The 20,085-nt window shown below is 43.5% G+C and overlaps 1 protein-coding gene across 9 annotated transcripts in view; it reads right to left on the bottom strand.

Moving 5' to 3' along the window:
• Nucleotides 1-20,085, bottom strand: part of Sestd1 (SEC14 and spectrin domain containing 1) — a 95,095-nt gene that overhangs the window by 7,923 nt on the left and 67,087 nt on the right. For all 9 annotated transcript variants that reach the window (XM_057754914.1, XM_057754922.1, XM_057754917.1 and 6 more), the window contains 8 exons: nucleotides 17,535-17,657; nucleotides 10,203-10,397; nucleotides 9,614-9,728; nucleotides 8,143-8,302; nucleotides 4,402-4,483; nucleotides 3,562-3,684; nucleotides 2,716-2,907; nucleotides 407-528 (listed from right to left, as the gene is read on the bottom strand). In XM_057754914.1, coding sequence (XP_057610897.1) covers nucleotides 407-528; nucleotides 2,716-2,907; nucleotides 3,562-3,684; nucleotides 4,402-4,483; nucleotides 8,143-8,302; nucleotides 9,614-9,728; nucleotides 10,203-10,397; nucleotides 17,535-17,657 — 1,112 coding nt within the window. The remainder of the gene's footprint in view (nucleotides 1-406; nucleotides 529-2,715; nucleotides 2,908-3,561; nucleotides 3,685-4,401; nucleotides 4,484-8,142; nucleotides 8,303-9,613; nucleotides 9,729-10,202; nucleotides 10,398-17,534; nucleotides 17,658-20,085) is intronic.

The raw sequence follows: 20,085 nt of genomic DNA, 5'->3' as shown, positions 1-20,085 counted from the left end.
AGTCATGAACGGTCACGCTGGCCTCAATCTGACTGGTACAAGCAATAAAGGTAAAGAGCTGAAGCTGCCTGACTGGTATCTTATGAGCTCATAGATCTCAGTCCCTTCCCTGACCCTCCCCATTCTTAATGGGGCTCCAAATCTCACAGCTCCCTGTCCTCACAGCTTAGGCTAGAGGTTCAAGTCTCAAACTAATCTGCACTCGCCCATCTACGTTGTCAAGAGGCAAACATGATGTCAGCAAACACCAACTGCCACTGCTGCCAACAGCAGTAGACTTCTAGGTTTCAACTGATCTACTGTAGGTGTTGGGATGTGGACCAAAATGAAGACACTGAGCCTTCTAAAGAACGGCTTTTCTTCTCTCAGTAATTTAACTTTTACACACTAAGGGCAGGCAGCTTACCCGTCAGGGTAAACCACGGGGACAGTGAGTCTATCCAGCAGTGACTTCCCAACTGCTTCAACTTCCTCAAACTGCTCCTCGTCATTAATTGCTTCAGGCTCCTCTGGGCAGTCTTGCAAAATCTGTAGCAAACAAAAGGGCAGCATCAATCAAAAACGATGAAAGGGAATTAATCCCGCATGGATTCTTTAAATTGAAGAGGGTGGCGCTCTGGTTCCGTGCTGAGGGTCTTCAGAAGCATCAACTGTAGGAGGCTGAGTTGCGACTGGTGTAGGAGCCCTCATCACAAACGAAGCACGGCTCTAATAACATACACTCAGGGGTACAAACAAGGAGGGTGTTCCCAGGGAAGAAATAATGGAGTGCTATTTGGAAAATGAATAGAGTTGTGCTTAAGAAATAAATAGTCTCTAGCTTACTAGACAACCATTTACTAACCATTTAATGGGATGTTTATTTAGCAGAGTGGAGTGTGAACGTCAGACTGTTCTTGAGTCTACAGACGCCAAACCTCAATGCAACTGCAAACTACACCCAGCACAGTGTGTGCAAAGGTAACATGTGAAGATCTTCTGATCTCACTGGTTATACGCCTAATATCAGGAGCTCTACTGTGTTCGAAGACATTTCATTCTTCTTTATTTAAAAATTCAAGATTTGGTTTCAAACTAGGACACTTTTCAGTTATTGTGTTGTATAATTTGCTTACAGTTATAGCTGAGTGCAGGCTTACTTTATAAATAAAGCAGTCAAGAAGAGAAATAGCGCATGATGACAGAAGGCTTCACGTGAATTCACTCAATAAAATAGGTCGTTATAAGCAAGACAAAGGCCAGGGACAAAAAGAAAGAAAGGAAGGCAGGGAGGAAGGAAGACAGACTAACTTCCTATTTAAAAATCTTATAACTATATTTATTTTTTTATACCTTTTAAAGAGTTCTTGAATTAAAAATATTCCCACATTTAAAATAGTATCCTAAAATGTCACGAACGCTGTTAGGAACTTGAATAACTCTCTTTTGACAGAGGCAGGGTCTTGTGACCCATGAAGGGTAGGATTTCAGGGCCCTGCACTGGCAGCTCGCCCTGGACACGCCCATTAAGAAGAACATTTAAGCTCCACACTTTTCCTGGATGAGTAGTGTTATTTATAATAATGAAACACGTTCACTAAGGTAATTAGCAGGTAAACAAGTCAAGCCATCTTCTATACCCGTTCCATCCTTGTTAGGCCTTGTGTGTCTGTTGTCTGAGACTACCGGGCCCAGTCTAACAACACTGATCTGTGCGGGTCAGGGAGCAGGTGTGAGAATCAGCGGCCACTCTCAACAGTGTGATCCAACACGAACCCTCTCCTCCTAAGGTTCCGGTCACATCTGTTCATTCTGAGGTAAGGCTATAACTTCGGCTTTCCACATATTACTGCATAACTTTAAGTCCCCTGCACATAAACTCCCACTATAGGAGAGCAACATGAAATTTCCGTCTTGAATGGGAATATATTCAGCATCACCACTGTGAAGAGAAATGGGCTTTAACAAAAATTTGCCCAAATAACACGACTATTTTTATTATTGGCTTCTCTAACTAATGGCATAAAACTATGGGAGAAATAAATTCCAGAATGGATCTTTAAAAATAATCACAGAACAAAGGTTTTGATTTTAGTTTCATTAGTTTGCTTGGCCAGCCTTTACCCTGAATTATGAAGTCACAAAGTAACTTTTAAAACTTCCTGACAATTATCACAGGGACAGGCGTAGTTGTCAAGATCGTTCCCTTTCCTGACCCAGGGAAAGAGTCTGACAAGGGGACAGCAAAGGACAGAGAGAAGCCTGGGTTGGATGGGAGGGGCAGGGAAAGGGGAAGAAGCCAGGCCTCCTGTAGCTCTGGAATCCCATGGCCAGGCACTTCAGCCTGGGTCAACTTGGGAGATTGAGTGTAGACACTCTCAAGACAACACACATTAAATGAGCCTCCACAACACATAGAGTAGTTGCATCATCACAGTATTCCAGGTAACATTTTTAATAAATGCAATGAATATCAGTGAAGTACCGTCCCCCGCCCCCCTTTAAGAGACTGTCTCAATGGTTAGGAACACTGGCTACTTTTCCAAAGGACTTGGGCTCAACTCCTAGCACCCACAGGATGATGAAAACTGTCTGGAGCTCTAGTCCCAGGGGAATCTGACAATCACTTTAGGCCTCTCCACTGCATGTGGAGAATGGACTTAAATTCAGGCAAACAAACACACAAAAGAAAAATAAATGAAATCTCAAAAGAATTTTTTTTAAGATCCTGCCTACCTTTTCAGCGTTTGAGTGGAAGGCAATCGACATCTCCAAGCGATGCACCCTCTCTTCCGACGCTACTGTAAACTGCTTCCACGCTCTGTTCAGCCGAGGAAGTGTGTCCCCTGAGGACCGGGACGTACAGCGCAAGGACTGGCACAGAACAACCGTGGCCTGCAGCAACTGCCTGCCGTAGTCGTAAGTGCTCTAGGGAGGGAAAGGACCACCATGTTAGAACACAGGCACTCATGAGGAGGTGAGGCAGCTGTGTGGCAGCAGTGAGCATCTGTACTGCACGGAAGCGGCTGCCAGCAATCTGCAAAGACAACTAACAAACGCGGCAAGGTGTCTAGCTAGCTACCAGGTTTTTTCTCTTTAAGCTCCTGCCCTTATTCTGTGCTCACCATCTCAGCCGGCTAAATTCTACTGGCCAAAAAGAATATAAGGTCTCTGATTACCAAAATGAAGAGGTGAAGTGAGCGCCACACTTTGTTACATATAAGAAAGTAAAATACGACAGTGTAAATTCTGCATCAGGGCAGATACACAAACACACACTCGGTCCCAAAACAATCCTGTTATCACTGTGCTAATTCTAGTGACACACTAGGAACGCTGCTTCTGATCAGTTGTCGCTAACAAGGACCTCACGCTAATTCTGTGACCTGTCCAACAGTCTACACAGTGGCACAGCAGAGGGGGCCCTCTTTTGAGATTGTGTGGCCCGGGGTCAGGGCACCAGCTGGCATTTTCCTAGCTCTGTGTAACAAGGCTGATTTTAGACTTGGAAGGCTGTTACAGCATCATCTGCAGAAAGCCAAGCACACACTGCCCTCGCAGAAAAGAAGACAAATACTGTACCTGTGCAACATCGACAAATTTCCTATGCTTTTCCAGTAAAACCTTCGTTTCCTGAGCGTCATCACCCAGTCTGATGTGGGTCTTCAGCAGGGCATCCAGAAGTTCACTTAGCCATTCCACTGCCTGATGAACACACAGAACGAAACTGATCTTGTAATTCTTTCCTTGTAGAAAGATCAGCTCTGTGCGAAAATTACTTCCATGTGATGGGTTAGCTCTTTAATTATAATCCTGATTTTAGCGTTCATTCGGTGCCATGCTCTATGAACTCATGATCTCTCCTGATCCTCAAACTGCTGTCTCAAATGCCAAGGCAGGACCTACTGAGGAGATGTGCTCAATGTGCCGCTAGCATCACACAGGCCTTAGGTCCCAGTAATACAGTTCTGCTGGGATCTTACTACAGATGTGCATTTTGACTTAAAATGATAAATTCTCTCTAAACTTCAAGATTAAATGGTTTTCTGACACTAACTACATGATTACATGCAGTTGCTCATGCCGCACTGAGAATTCTCTTGTGGGATAGAGAGCAATGTGCTTCACCAGCCTCCAATCCAGGCTAGAACTAACAACTTGGTTGACAATAATGATTAATAAACATTCCCAGTCTCTAACTCAACAGAGGATTTCATTGAGGGGTGAGTGAAATGAGATCAGGAAAGTAGCTGAAATACCAGGCTCTAATCTCTACATGAGAAACAAGGACTTGATGCAATAAACTGGCTTCCTTAGCACTACGGGAGTCCCCTTTGTTCACAGTTAAGAGAACTTAACCTTCTAAATTAGCCTACAATGAACTTAACCTAAGCGAACCCCCTACGGTGGGTTAGGCCTTACCTGGGAAGCATCCTCTTCACACTTAAACAATTGCACCATCTGAAGCATCTTTAGCCTCCGCACGTCCACCATGTCCTCACATCTGATGGACCAAAAGCAAACTCAGCTTAGTATTCTGGTCTCAGTGATCTACAGCAACATCGTCTGACACGAGTGTTCAACAGTAAACTACAATACTTAGTCCCATGCTATGGATACTGCAGCTATTTTGTGCTGACTTGTCAGAGTTTATGAATATCTACTCTATTATCTATGTTACATCAAGACCTCAAAATACCTGGGATGATACTGAATGACAAACCCTCTTGAGGATAGCATGGATTCTGCAAAATATTGAAGGAAAGCATAAACGCATTGGTCCACCAAAACCCAAAGAAACCTCCATCACCAACTCCATTAAACAAGCTTCAAAGATAAAAGTATAAAAGTTTAGAGGATAATGTTCTGTGGAAATTTAATACATTTTGTCAAATTCTAAATACTAGATTCCGAACCAAAAACGTATACCTATACTCTTTAAGAAAAAAGTAAGCCACGTAAATTTAGAGTTAAGACAAACACAATGCAGAACATGGTTTAATCTCACTGTGGTCTGCAAGGATAATAAACAGAGAGAACAACAGTGTCTTGGTGTAAGCTATGATCCCTTTCCTTCATTCCCATGCAATCCCATGCATTAGAGCAGGTAGGAGACTCCTGCAAAACCCCGCGTATCAGACACAGGTGATCCAAGAGCCCCGGCTCTACAGTCAGAGTTCCTGAAGAAAGCCTATGATAACACAGAACTGGCTACTTTTAAAATAAAGATCTCTCAGTCACAGCCTAATGTTACAGTGCAGCTTATCTAAGTAAGTCTACGGTGACAGAAGGGAAATAAAGATAAACACTTCCAAGATCTAAAGCAAGACACGTAAGACACCGTAACGTAAAGATAATTGCCACATAAGCTCAGTGTACATTGTGTGTCGCTGGGAAAACAAGACAGCTTAGCCTAAGTTTAAACTGTACCGTCTAAACACACAGGAGTCAGGTTAGAAAATGTTTACAGGAAATGAATTTTAGTTGGTAAAAAGCTGTTACATGTCCATGTAAAACATTTGTGGGGTGGAGAGGAACAAGTGACTCGCGGCCTAGCGTTAAGCATCCACTAAACAGAAAACAAGAAAAAGAGAAAGACATCATGGATGAATGAGAAACAGCACATATTTGAGAAACTAACAGCGACTGTGATTCTGTGGGAAGCTGCAGGATGCTAAGACTGCAGAGCTGAAGGAGGTCTCACTATCCTAAAGACACAACTCCATCTCAAAGACAGGCCCAGAGCTCCACACTTACACCTGTCCTGAGGATCAGCTTCCCTCACCAAGGTTCATTTCTCTATTCCATTGAAGACATGATGCCCTGAGACCACACTCTGGGCTGTGCACCAAAGGCTGACAAAGATCACTACTTCAAGATGGCTAGTGGTGAGAACAGGCACCAGTTATTAAGAAACAGAGTCAAAAGGAGGAGATGAGGAGGATGTCTGGGAAGAAATCTGCCCCTCGGAGTGGTAACAAGGTTCCATAGAAAGAAATGAAGCTGGATGAAGATGAGGAAGAAGGAAACTGAGAATCAGCTCCAGTGAAGGAGTCAGTATGAGCTCCTCCAGTCAAAACCACAAAGGAATCAATCCAGAATGGAAAAGACAAAACTATCAACATCACGACCAAAAGATCAGGAATCCAAATAAAACCAACCAAACAAACAAAAAGAACAGAAAAACAAAACAAAATAAAACACACTCAAAGGACCCAGTTCTGTAAAAGTCATTAAGGCAAGAATATAAGCAACAATAGAAAAGAAGAGTTCTCTTTCCAAAGTAAAACCCAAGGTCATCAGCTATGTGAAGAATCGCCCCTTGAGAGCTCTGGCAGTGGAGGAAGCCTCTTTAAGAAAAGAGTTGAAACACTTTGAAATATTCTGTCTTACTTCATGGCTGTAGCAGCTGCTACGCGGCTGTCTTTTTTTATAATGCGAAGTGAGGACGTCCCTCCATGGGGTTTGGTAAATCTGACTAGATTTCATCACCAAAAATGTGTTATTTAGATGCCTGTTTCGTTTTCAAGGATGGAAATACACTCTTGAGTTAGCTTTAAGCATGCATGGACTGTTAGGGTAGGACATAGCGGTCAGACATGGAAGTGGGGAGATGGTGTGAGAAAAACCCCAGTATTATAATAACAGATAACAGAGTTAGAGGCTTCATCCGGTCTTTGTACTTGTGCAGATTACTCTTGTCTGCAGCAGCCGTGAGAGCAGTAAGACCTAAGGCAGAAAAAAGAAAATCTTGGGCATCTGAGGTAAGTTTAAATTTAGAGATAAATTCCAAATTTGGTAGCTGACAGCAACTCGAACAGGAAACTAAGAGCGGGAGAGCACCGTCTGGGAGACAATGAATCTGATCTATAAGAGTAAGTTGTGGAGTGTGGCAGATCCCAGCTAGGGATCCTGCAGAGGCAACCCGAGTCAGGGAGGTCCTGGTAACCAGCAAGCCATGGGCATACCGGGTAGACTCAGGGAGAACACTCAGAAAGGAGGATCACGCCTGGAAGGCACATTTCAGCAATTGAAGGAGAAAGCAGGAGGGACCGAGTCAAAGAGGGCATGTGAGGAAGACACAGCCGTCACTGACTTTCAGAGAGAGCACCAACTGGAGTCAAGTGGGCAGAGCCAAGACAGCCCGGCAACGGCAATTAGAGATTACTCACACCAGAACAAGCAGAGGGACAGCAGGGAGGGCCGGAAGGAGAATAAAGAGAGATAGAAAATAAAGCAGAGAAAACAGGGGGTACAGGTCAGACCTGCAAACTGAGCTGTGGGACCAGGTGGTGACATCAGAGACAGAGGGCTGACGGGCAGGCCACTCTCCTTCGGTGACAATTCTACGTGTACAATCATCTATCACACTTCCTACTGGAGAGATCTAATCATCCACAGGAAGGACCAGAACCAGGGTGGAGAACAAACCCTGCTCGAGACAGAAGCCAGAGCCCATGGGAGCTAGCAGCTGACAGAGCTACCTCACCCCACAGTGAGGACACTGAGGTCCAGGGCAGGGTGCAAAAGGGATTCCTGCCTTGTGACTCGCGGTGAGGTAGAGTGGAAACGTCTGAGAAATTCCCTTCATGACTTAAATTTCCAAGTGTGCAAAATTCCACACAACCATGTCAGATTAGGTATCTGTGCCTATCTTTGCCCTGAAATCTTTTACTGTCTAACACTTTCAGGATTCTATTATAGACTGGATGTCTAAAAAGCCTCAGGTTTCTGTTAGTCTCTCAAGTAAAAAAAAAAAAAAAAAAAAAATTCAATGCGAGCCCATTGTCTAATTCTACACAATTCTAATTCAACACAACAATGGGTGTGACGTAAGAAGATGAGATGAAGAGACAATTAGGTAAGGTTTAACCCAATTCTAACAGAAAACAGAAAAGCACACTATCCAAAGCAGTTTTCTTCTAGTGTGAATATCTGAGAGTAACTAAAATCTCTCCAGCCAGGTTAAAGGGGAAAGGTGCCTCTTCATCCGATGAACTGACAACAGATGTCAGAGCAGCCACACTTAATCCTCCCACACCTACCATACAGATAGCATAGAACAAGCAAGGGACTTGATTTTGTGTGCAAAATATAGAGCACTTAGCTTCTATCTCAGTATCACGCTATCGTGCTGAAATGAACATTAACATCAAACTTTGCCTTTGTTTTCTAAGCTGCATGTCTTCCATCACGCCTTGTATGTGGTCCACGTTTTCTTTATTTTCCACAGTCACGTCCTTCCCGTAGGCCCAGGAGGCCTGATTGGAGATCTGATCCAGGAGACCTTGGCCTTTTTCTCGCAAGCCTTGCAATCCCACATCTAAAACAAATGACACTGGATTGAATCTCTTAACACGGGTATTTCCTCATCAGCAGCTAGACACGGGATCCAAATGGAGATGCTTTAGACACTGACATGCGGGCCTCTCACTGTCCCCAGTCACAGAACCTTTAACGGGGATCAAAGTGGACTGCTTTGTTCTGTTGCCAAATTCTCCATAAAGGGACTCTTCTAAACACAAATCTGCATAGATTACAACTTTTAAAAACTGAAGTATGGGGATCTCTATTTCAACAATATGATTTCCTATTTTTTTCCCTTTTGTGTCCCAAATTTGAGGGAAATGATGCATTTTTTAAAAAAAGAGCATAAGATTTGCAAGATTTCAAAAACACTCACAACGTATAATCAAAATAAAAGAATGACCACTGCGAGCAGGGTCACTATGAGCAGGGCCACTGCGGCTCACATGCATGGGAAGCTCCACCCCAGATGCCTGGATCCCATACTGGACATATGCACAGGAGCTCTCTTTTGAGAAGTATGGCCCAAGAAAGCTTGTGACACTTTAAATGACACTTGGCCCATGAAATATTAAATAGGTATTATGCACACCATCCATTAACAAAGGCTACAAGCAAGTAAAATGTCAACACAAAAAATGCCTTTTAAACTAATTCCCTGAAGTTGTTTTCATAATGAATTAGTTTGGCTCAGTCATGTGTCACTGCATTCTAGTAACTCGCCTCAACGCTCTGCATCTTCCCCACTCGCTCCTTCAGTAATGCCCCCCTTCTCGGTCTGACTTTGAACCAGGGGCATGCCTGCGTTTCCTACTGCACATGCATGTGAAGGGTCTCGATGTCAAATGTCAGAGCTGGGTTAATAAAACTGGACCACACTTTCCTTGAAGATAATTCTCAGTATGAAAATACAACACAGAAAATCAAAACAACTATTCTTTCTTGCGGTTAGAATACAGCAACAACAACAACAAAAATCACCGCATAAGACACACTTTGGGGCATGCAGGGTTTACCATGAACACTTCACAACTAATTACGGTTTCTGCATGCATGACAAATATCTGCCCTGGAATATGCAAGACATAGCACTTTAGATTGAGTAACAGGAAGGTGAAAGGCCTGAGGAAGGAAGGACTGACCAATCACGATGAAAAATAAATGTTTTAGGATAAATTATAACCCTTCAAGGGAATAAAACCTTTCAATATTATACTTTCTTGTTCCCTGCAAATGATAATTAGTTCAGTATATAAATTAACTGTCTAACCATGGTAATATTTTTACAAAGAACCCATAGGTTTCAGCATTTTTAAAATCTGCTTACCAACACTTTTCAACTTCTCTTCAAGCAGTTTTAAAGTCTGCTGAATTGATGCTCCATCAGCCGGTGCCACATCCACGCACAACATGCCTAGTAAGCCATCCAACTGCTGAGACAACTAAAGCGAGGGACAAAGAGACAACCCTGATGTAACCAGCGTCTCACGTCTTCAATGATTAATGAGGTTTATCTAATGAGGTCATCACAAATACACTTGCAAAGACCATGCAGTTAAAAGATTAGGACGAGCAATCGGAATACACATTATCTAGAAGACGGAAACATAGATGCACCAGGAAGGTCAGCAGAATGCAGGAAGTTAGTAAGGGTTCCATTTCTGCCTATGTTATAAAATATATTATTGAGAAACCATCAAACTAAAAATACTAGCATGGAATGCTTTAGTTAGACAGTAGGTTTAACTGCATGAGAACAACCAAATAATTTTTAACTGAGGAATTTTATCTTATTACCTCCACCAGTCAATTACTGTCCCAGAAAAATAACCCTGGGGCATGCAAAACTACACGAGTTTTGTGCAGTTTGTACAAGCCATTGGAAGACACGGAAAGTGACTGAAACAGATACTCACATCTTGGGCCACACCATGAAATTCCAAAGCTGCCTGTAGGAGATTCTGCCTAAACTCTAGCTGACTGGCCTGTCGGTAGCAAACATCGCTGAGCTGTTGCTGCAGAGACTTCAATTCCACCAGGTCTTCCTCGTCCCCGGCATTCAAGAGCGCTGCAATCTGCTGGTTAAGCTCCACATAGACTGCGAACCACTCCTGTAGCAGGGACATCACAAAGCAAACACGGTCAGTCAGCTCCCGGAACACTATGTGTGATTTTTTTTTCAGGAAGAGAAACTGAGTTCTTTTGGAAAGCAGAATTATTTAAATAGAGGATAAGTCCCCGACCATCGAATTCTTCCACTGTGATCTCTGAAAGTCACTGCTGGTCAAAACTAGTCTCGCCTGTAGCCCAACTAGTCTTTCCAAGTAGCCCCTGCTCCGATGGAAGCCTGTTTACACTCAGGGAACACAGGGCCCGTGAAGTTCATCAAACCAACTGCAGTCCTTGGCCAACACTCCACGAGCCCTGGGTGAGTTCAAAGGTAGGATGGCTCATTATCACCTCCAGACTGTTCCTTGTCTGCTCCCCCTTCTCAGTGCAAACTGCTGAATTTCTCCCTGCCACCCGCTCCCACCTCCCCACACCTACAGTGGGCATGGCAAAGGCCTTGGCTTTCTCTCAGCAATGTTTCCACCATGTAGACAGACATCTACCAACACCAACTCCTAAACTTGTGTCCTTGACTCCCAGATTTCCCTTCTCAACCATATTATTCTTGCTTCATCTAACGGACCTATCTGAGACACCATAAAAACGGACTGTGTAGTACTATCCAGCTCCCTAAACCTCAGTTATATGACTCCCACTCTCTGACCTCCAAGTACCGACCCCAGGTGTCCTATTTGAGCAGACTCAGGCTTAGCAATCCCACGTGTCCACCAGTCTGTGACGAACAGGCTTACTGTCTAGCCTCTTGCTCTTTCTTCTATCCTAGGTCAAAGGTTGTTATTACCTGGCATACTTATCACAAGCTATAAGCTGGTTTCTCTGCCTACTGTGACTATACCATGCTTATGCTGCTATGGTACTACAGCCATGATGTATGGTACTACACAAGATGCCAGTAGAACATATAGTACAGTGATGCCCCACAGCTTTGTAGCTTACTGATATCAATCGCTCACTCAATGTTTGTCAGTGCTTGTCCTCCACTGCCGGGTTGCCACTAACCCTCGGTCTCGGCGATGCTTCTGTGTCTCTGCAGTCAATTCTTGTCCATTCTCATGACAACCGGTTTTCTCACACCTTACATCTCTAGTTCCCTTTTGAAAACCTCACTATTTGCAGCCAAATATGTGGCCTTTTCTTAAACTTAAAACAACTTACAACTACTAGTGTGTATTACTTGTACATATGAAAGGGGTTTGGAGCTGTGACATCCCCATGTATGCATAATATCCCACTTTGTGCTTTAATCATATCAAAAATCTCAACTTTTTATTATTTAAAAAATACACAATACTGGGTTTTATTACACAATGTCATTTAAAAACAAAACTCTTTCTCTTATCCTCCGTCTTTCCCACACACTCCTGGCCCTGTCCGGGTGTGCCCACCCTTTCTGCTTTCACACTGTGTGACCTCGTGCCCCCTTTACTAACCTCTCCTCAGGCTTCACAACCTGTGCACACACTCCTCCACTCACTTACTGACTCTAAGCAGGGAGGAGAAAGAGCACACAGTGCCTAAGATCTTACTTCTTACTCCACTGGGAAGGAAGTCTCTACTCTTCCTCCCTGGACAGCTCTGCCCTCCCCAGGAGCCCTGCACCCCGCCTCACACCGCAACCAGTGTTCTGCCCATGGGACACTCATGGCAGCTTAGCTTCTGCAGCTGCCTACACTGCCCTCCGATGCTGCGAACTGGATGACTTTCATCAGCACCTTAGTAAGATGAAATAGATTTAAAAGCATATTTTAGGATGTCTACATTTCAACGTTTAAAAGTAAGTCACACACATGCTTATGTGCACAAGCACAAATGCTCACGTGCACGTGCACACAAAGCCTCCCCGAGCAGGAGTTCGCAACACTCATTTTTCTCACACTTCCTTTTCTCTCATGAACTTCTCCTAACCAGGTCTTTGCACTTTCTTCTGAAACCCATCACGTTGCAGTCACTAGAAAATTCCCCAAGCTTTATTCCTCCACCAAGAACCACTGCTGGGGGCTGGAGAGATGGCTCAGAGGTTAAGAGCATTGCCTGCTCTTCCAAAGGTCCTGAGTTCAATTCCCAGCAACCACATGGTGGCTCACAACCATCTGTAATGGGGTCTGGTGCCCTCTTCTGGCCTGCAGGCATATGCACAGACAGAATATTGTATACATAATAAACAAATAAAAAAAAAAAAAAAAAAAGAACCACTGCTGGCTCCACCCTGAGAACTTAACACTTCTAATGTCTGCAGTCTCCATTTAGATAGTCCCTAGTCTTTCGTTTTTATTATGTCTAACTCTATGTTCCACACAAGTCTATGCTAAAAGCACTCCAAACTTTCAATGGCATTTAGCGCCTTCCCACGGTTGAAGGTACCACACATTCCTACTGCAGACTGACCCTCAGCACTGGAGCTGTCTGTTCCTGCTCCCTATTCCCGGGCACATCAGCATTCTGCCTCCATCGGGCTTCTGCTGCAGCACGTGCTCCACGTGAGTGTGCTCGCTCACGTCCTTGGCCTGGATTATTCCTTCACCCAATTTCAGCTTTGGGTACTAAGTGTCAGGGAAGACACTTGTACCTCAGGGAGAGCTTTCCTCAACACCACATCTCTATTGCTCTCTACTCCCCACCGCTGACTTGACTGTAAATTCTGTATGGTAAGACTTTGCTATAAGTCAATAATCCATAACAATGTGCTCAAGTAACACACATTGGATAAATATGCAAAATGTAAGACAAATGTAAGACACTGCAGACTTGATATTAAATTAAGTAGGTAAGGGGATGATTTTGGCACTATTATTTGGAGATACGTTTGCCTAACATGACTAGGAGAACACAGCAGTAATACATATGAGAGCCTACATACCAAGACCTATGTGTTTAAACTGCCAGAACTGTAGAGAGGTCAAGCCACTGTTCCATTAGTGGTGATAAAAAAAAAAAAAAGCCTGGGGCTGGAGAGGTGGCTCAGCTGTTAAGATCATTGACTGCTCCTCCAGAGGACCGGGGTTCAATTCCCAGCACCCACATGGCAGCTCACAACTGTCTGTAACTCCACTTCCAGGGGACCTGACACCCTTACACAGGCAAAACAACAATGTACAATAAACAAATAAATTAATTAAAAAAAAAAGCCTTACTGTTTTATCTGTTATTTTAGAAACAATTAGTTTTTAAACTATTTTTTTAAATACACATTTATTACAGTGACTGACAGAGTATAGCTATGAAAATGGTATTGACACCGTATGAGTGGTGTGTGGTGTGGGACAATGTGTGGGGGTCAGAGGACAACTTTCTCCCATGTGGGTACAGAGGACAAAACTCAGGTCGTCAGGTTTGACAGCTGATACCTCTCACCAGCCCAAGAATGGCTGTCTTCATGTGAAAACACCATGGAGAAACGTGCTGTCGTGTTCTTAAGTAGGAAGTGATTTCACTGTCTTATTTATAGCTCTTGGAAATTTAGTCAGTATTCTGAAGAAATGTGTTCCATTACTGAAAAAGAAGTTGCAATGATTCTTGGCAAAGCAGTAAACCTACGGGGTTAGCACTGCAGAGCACAGTCTACTAAGGGTTTAGCATTGAAGAGCACAGTCTACTAAGGGCTAGCATTGCAGAGCACAGTCTACTAAGGGCTAGTATTGCAGAGCACAGTCTACTAAGGGTTTAGCATTGCAGAGCACAGTCTACTAAGGGCTAGTATTGCAGAGCACAGTCTACTAAGGGCTAGCATTGCAGAGCACAGTCTACTGAGGGGCTAGCATTGCAGAGCACAGTCTACTGAGGGTTTAGCATTGCAGAGCACAATCTACTAAGGGCTAGCATTGCAGAGCACAGTCTACTGAGGGACTAGCATTGCAGAGCACAGTCTATTAAGGACTAGCATTGCAGAGCACAGTCTACTAAGGACTAGCATTGCAGAACACAGTCTACTGAGGGACTAGCATTGCAGAGCACAGTCTACTAAGGACTAGCATTGCAGAGCACAGTCTACTAAGGACTAGCATTGCAGAGCACAGTCTACTAAGGACTAGCATTGCAGAGCATAGTCTACTAAGGGGCTAGCATTGCAGAGCACAGTCTACTAAGGGGCTAGTATTGCAGAGCACAGTCTACTAAGGGTCTAGCACTGCAGAGCACAGTCTACTAAGGGCTTAGCATTGAAGAGCACAGTCTACTGAGAGGTTATCATTGCAGAACACAGTCTACTAAGGGCTAGCATTGCAGAGCACAGTCTTCATGCTGGTTTGGTGCACGTCGAAGTCTAAACTCTTCAGTGGGCCCCAGGGTGTACCCTTTAAGTTATGCCCACTAAGATGAAGAATCACCACTGTGTAGGTGATTTCTTTTTTCCTTTATGAATTCATAAAATACATACAGGTTCTTGCAACCTTGCCAGGGATTTAATATAACACAAGAACTGGTATGTCTCAAGAAATCAATACATTGATTAGAGATACAGATTTTACTGATTTACATAACTAAAGTTGTTCTAAAGGCAAATCAGCCTGTCTGAAATGAGGGTCAGGGAGGACCTGGCTTACCTATAAGATAGAGTTAAAATTAATCAAAGAAAAGGCAAGAGGGGAGCATGGGGTGCATGTGATCTCGGGTCAGCAGACGGCCTTCAATTCACTCTAGTCTATCCAGCTTGCACATCTGCTGTATGGAAAACGGCTAAGAATAACAAAGTGAAAAAGCATGAAATCTGGGGCCTGAATTAAGACTATTAAGTAGCCAATAAACTTGAACGCTTTATGTATATTAGACAGTCAGGTCCCAGCAGCAGTGTGTGTGGTCGTGGTGCCCAGCTGGAGAGATAAGCATCTGTTCTGGCTTGACCAGGGAGCAGCACCCTAACGCAGACGAGAGAAACACTGTCAGGCCAGGCTACCACCGTGATTCCCACACAGTGTATCTCAGGATGAAATGTGTCTTGACTCCTTAAGCAAAGCTGTGTTGCTGATTCCTGCTAGATGGCACACACCAGGAACATGTGGCCTCTGTGGCCAGGATACTGACAGGATACTGGAAAGGCAGCAGAGACTATATTCCACGGTCTTACTCTTTTCCCGCCACACTTCTACACAAACTCTACGAAAGCATAGAAAACTTTCATTGAACTAAAAATCTTTTTTGTTTGTTTGTTTTTTGGGTTTTTTTTTTTCCGTTTTTGAGACATGGCCTGGCTTCTAACCTGTAACTCTCCTGTCTTAAAGCTCTGAGATTCAACACCACAGCCAGATACAACTAAAATATTTTAAAAATTGTTATCAATTCATTAACCACTCCCATGGTTCTTACTGTTTTTCCTATTGTATTAAAAAGCTGAATGTATTTCTAGCCCATAATCCTTTGCAAAAAACTACATGCTGGTAGAAGTCTCATTCTTCTTTACATTAATCTTAAACAGCCAACACCATTTGAATTTTTAGTTTTAACTCTCCATTATGCCTTAATGTTTGACATAGCAATTTAATGCAAATGGAATATTAAATTTTTCCAAATTCTGTCTTTGTTAGCTATCAATACTTGAAGTTTGTCATTACTTCACAAGACCTGAAAAATGCCAAAAAATTCTTCCAACACTTAGATCTTATTTGCAAATAACAAAGAGGGTTTTAATTTTTTTGTTGTGTTTTTGGTTGGCTCTTTGGTTTTGAGACAGAATATGTAGCCCTGGATGGTCTAGAACTGGCTATGTTGACCAGGCTGGCCTCAAATTTGTGGTAATTCTCTACCCTCTGCTTAGGATTACAGGTATATGTTATATACCAGACCCAGTTAAGAAAGTCTTGAATGAAGTATTAAATATTAGGAGCTTAAATATAAGCTAGCTCATTTATGATCAAGCAACCTATTTACAAGTTAACAGTGCAGCGCCACCTATTGGCTAAAACAAAGTAATCCTCCTAAACCTTTCAAGGGAAAATTTCCAATCTAATGAAAGTGCAACAGAACAAAATAATGAAACTGTTTACCAAGCTTTAGTAAGTTATCAGCTTGTGGCTGACTCCACCTTGTCCAGATTCCCACCCACCTCCTACACCTACCAGTTTCACAGGGAACCCCAAATACCATGCATGACTCAAATGACTCTAGTACAGCCCACGGGAATGGAGATGTCCCCGAGCACTAACAGTATAGGAATTAAGATGTAAAGAAGAACATGCTGTCTCTTAAGTTCATTCATTACTGGCCAGTTTTTGAAGATATTCTAAGGAGACGCAGATTAACAGAGACAATGTTAATTTCCCCAATTTTGTATTCAATTCATTTAAAATCAACAGAAGCAGCACTGCTTGAGGGGAGCAAGGCTCTTCCTCACAAGCCAGGCATGACTTCCTGATTGGGGTGAGGCCGACTACCCCATGGCAGAAGCTGGGGCACACTGGACTCCTCCACCTACCAAGTCTTACATTTTAAATTCTTCTGGGTCATCAGTCTCTACAACCAGCTTAGGGACTGACTGCCCAATGTATATCTGAGTTCCTCACTGTCACCTTCACAATGACAAGAGTGAATCTCTGAATCAACAGAGACTGGACAGTTTCTGTACGCCACGTCCTCAACCCCACGGCTGTGTTTAACACAGGGGCTGCGGTGTGGTTCTCGGGGACTGTAGCACATTCCCAGTAGAGCAGGGAATGCCCCTTAGTTCAAGGTCTACAGAACAGAAGTGTCACTCGGGAAAGGAAAGGGAACAGGAAATGAGATGGGGGACAACTAAGCATTGTAAAGGGAGGCGAATATGATCAGAATATTGAAATACATGTATAAAATGTCACATTATTCTGTATGATTAATACCTTCTGAAACAACTAAAACCAGAAGTTTCTGTCACAGAAACTACTGACAAAGGCTCTATATTTTCAGGTCACCTTTTCCCTGACACTGTAAACATCATCCAAAACTGTGCTCCTAGAACAAACAGTGGAACTGTGTGGGAATCGAGACCAAACCATCAATGAGTCTATCTTAAGTCTCCAAGGGTACTTAAGACCCCTAAGCGCTCAGTGTTCTGTACCAACGCCTGGAGCAAGCCAGCACCCAGCACTCAGCCCACCCAGGTACCGGCGACACACAGACGACCACACTGTGGCTCGCGGAGGGGAGCTGCTCACACTGTGCTGGCTCTCAATCTCCTCGTGCTTCTGCTGCAGGGCCTGGGAAGCCCTGATGGAGTCACCAATGCCCCACTGTGCTCTCAGCTGCTCAGATCCAGGCCCTTCCAGCCAGTTCACAACCTGCGAACACAAGGCAAGATGGGTAAAAGAACCAAACACGCTTCACATTTTTGTTCCGGTTAGTTTCCTTCCCCCAAATTCCTGAATTTCTCAAATGTTTATAACTTCAATTATTTAAATCCTATTGCACATCGCTGGTGGTGAATGTCTCATCTGGACTATGCACTTACAGTGGGACAGCATTTCCAAAACCCCGAGTTTGGGAGAATGAGCACTGCAGTTGAGCACTGGCTTTCGGCTGTTCGACCATCTGCCGGGCTGGGGGAAACACACTGCAATGTTCTATTGCAGAAGTTAAACTTTCACTTAGAGTAAGAGAGTTGGAACTACAGGACTCAGAGCTGGGGAGGACACCAGGAATGGCATTAGTCAAAGGTTTTCGCTGGCACTTTAGAAAACTGAGTTGCAGAAGTAGCTTGTCCAAGGCAAGAATATATTACTGAAAAACTAGGACCAAAGGACACATGTCTTGACTCAGTGGGATGTTCTTGCCAAAGCCCTAGAAACAAAGTTAACTGACAAAATTAAAGTACTACTTTCTCACTTGGGTAACAAACTGCAGAACCACCTATTTTAATACTCTCCAGGTGTCTTTGTAGGACAATCGTTCAGACTCTTTGGGAGAAGTCCCACAATATTGGGGGGGGTCTATAGTTTTCCAGGATGACAGGACCCAGTACTCATCTGTAGAGAACCCATGGCAGGTGGAAGGAGCTGAGAACCACATGGGGAAGATATGAGTCATTCTAGTATCAAAGGTCCATGTCCCACAGGGTCAGATCCATCATCAACCAGTGATCCTCAAAAGCTGTAGCTTCCACTGGATATTAACAGTTCAGCCCAGACCCTGAGCATTTTGGTAAAGGACATGGCCAAGTATAATGCTGGTTCCATCCCAGTCCTTGTCAGGTGCTGGGGAGCACAGCAAAGACCAGACTCTCACTCAGGAGGTTTTGCCAACTCTTCTGACACGCACACTGCTAAGGAATTCTAACAAAGCTAAGCAGGAAGAACACGGCCAAGCTCTACCTGTCACTGTTAGAATCCAAGACCAGATGGATGGCGACACCTAAACCGAAACTTAGGACAGTTCCCGTGAAGTGAGAGCAGCTGCCTTGTCTCTCACAGTGCAATTCTGCTAACACGGGTGACACACACTTGGCTTTAAATGTTTACGCATTCTTTTTTATAATTACATAATTGTACAACACAAGGAAAGTCTTGTGCATTTACTTCTGTTGATTTCCAAAGCAGTTTTCCTGTATCATTCTGGATGGATTGTTTTAGCCAACTCTTAAAGACCGAAGATTCAAATGATTTCTATCCTGTGGTTTTCACTCAGCACTAAACTGTAATATATAGTTATATATAAACTATAAGTAATTTTCCATGTGGCAACTATTATAATTTTCAATGCATTTACAAACCTTTCTAAGCAAGCCACCTCTTTGCCTGACTCTCTCCAACTGCCCAATCAACCAACCTACCCAGCAACCCACCAACCCTATGTACCCCTTCACAAGACTGTCTCATCTGTGTTCGAGAGCCTGCTGCTGCACGGGTGAGCGATCACACGCTGACATTTACTGTCGATGCCATGATGAAGAACACACAGCATTTTCTCTAATTCTCTTTTACTTCCTTGGAAAAACATCTACTGAACCTTTCTTGTTCAGCGATGAAGATGCTAGTGGCTAATGGTATATATCATAAAACATGTTCAATACTTGCTTTTATCCAAAACACCTAATCATTAGTTTTAACTGTGTTTTCCAGTAACACAGATATTTGCAAGGCAAACTATTGTTGTGGGAAAAACTGCCAATGAGGAAAGAAACCTCTCCATACACTTATTAGTGGAACTGGATACATTGCAAATGTCTGTTTGCTACGAGTATGGAATCTCTATGATTTCTATCTTCTATCGCCTCAATATATTAACTCCTACTTTAAAGCTCAATACTAGCATGCAAAGCGCAGAAATAAGACACTATTACTGCTGAGTGGCTGGAATAACCACTGAGCTTTCTTTCGGCTGAACTCTTGTCAAGTTCATGGTGAATTCTACTGACGGTATTCTTCAGAATAGTAGAAAGAAGTCTGTCCCTCAACACCCTGTTTCCTCTCAGTCCTTCCCCTGTGCGGTCTCTGCAGGAGCAGGAAGCTAGGACCTGCTTCCCTTTACTGGCCACTCCCACTTTCACCAAGGAGACATGAGCAGGGGTCATGGAGAGACTTTGCTTCCCACCTTGAAGAACGTGTGCAGGGCTGCTTTCAGGACATCAATCAGTGTACGTAAGATGCTCACTACCATTCCGTATTTTAGAGTTAAGACAGGCACTTTCTTCTATAAACCTTATGGGAAAGTGCAGATGAGAAGAAACCATAAAGCCTGAGAGGACAGAAGAGGCCAGGCTGCAGGGAAGTT

This window comes from Chionomys nivalis, chromosome 22, assembly GCF_950005125.1.
Source record: "Chionomys nivalis chromosome 22, mChiNiv1.1, whole genome shotgun sequence".
NCBI classification, from domain to species: domain Eukaryota; kingdom Metazoa; phylum Chordata; class Mammalia; order Rodentia; family Cricetidae; genus Chionomys; species Chionomys nivalis.
This window is presented reverse-complemented; position numbering and strand designations above follow the sequence as displayed.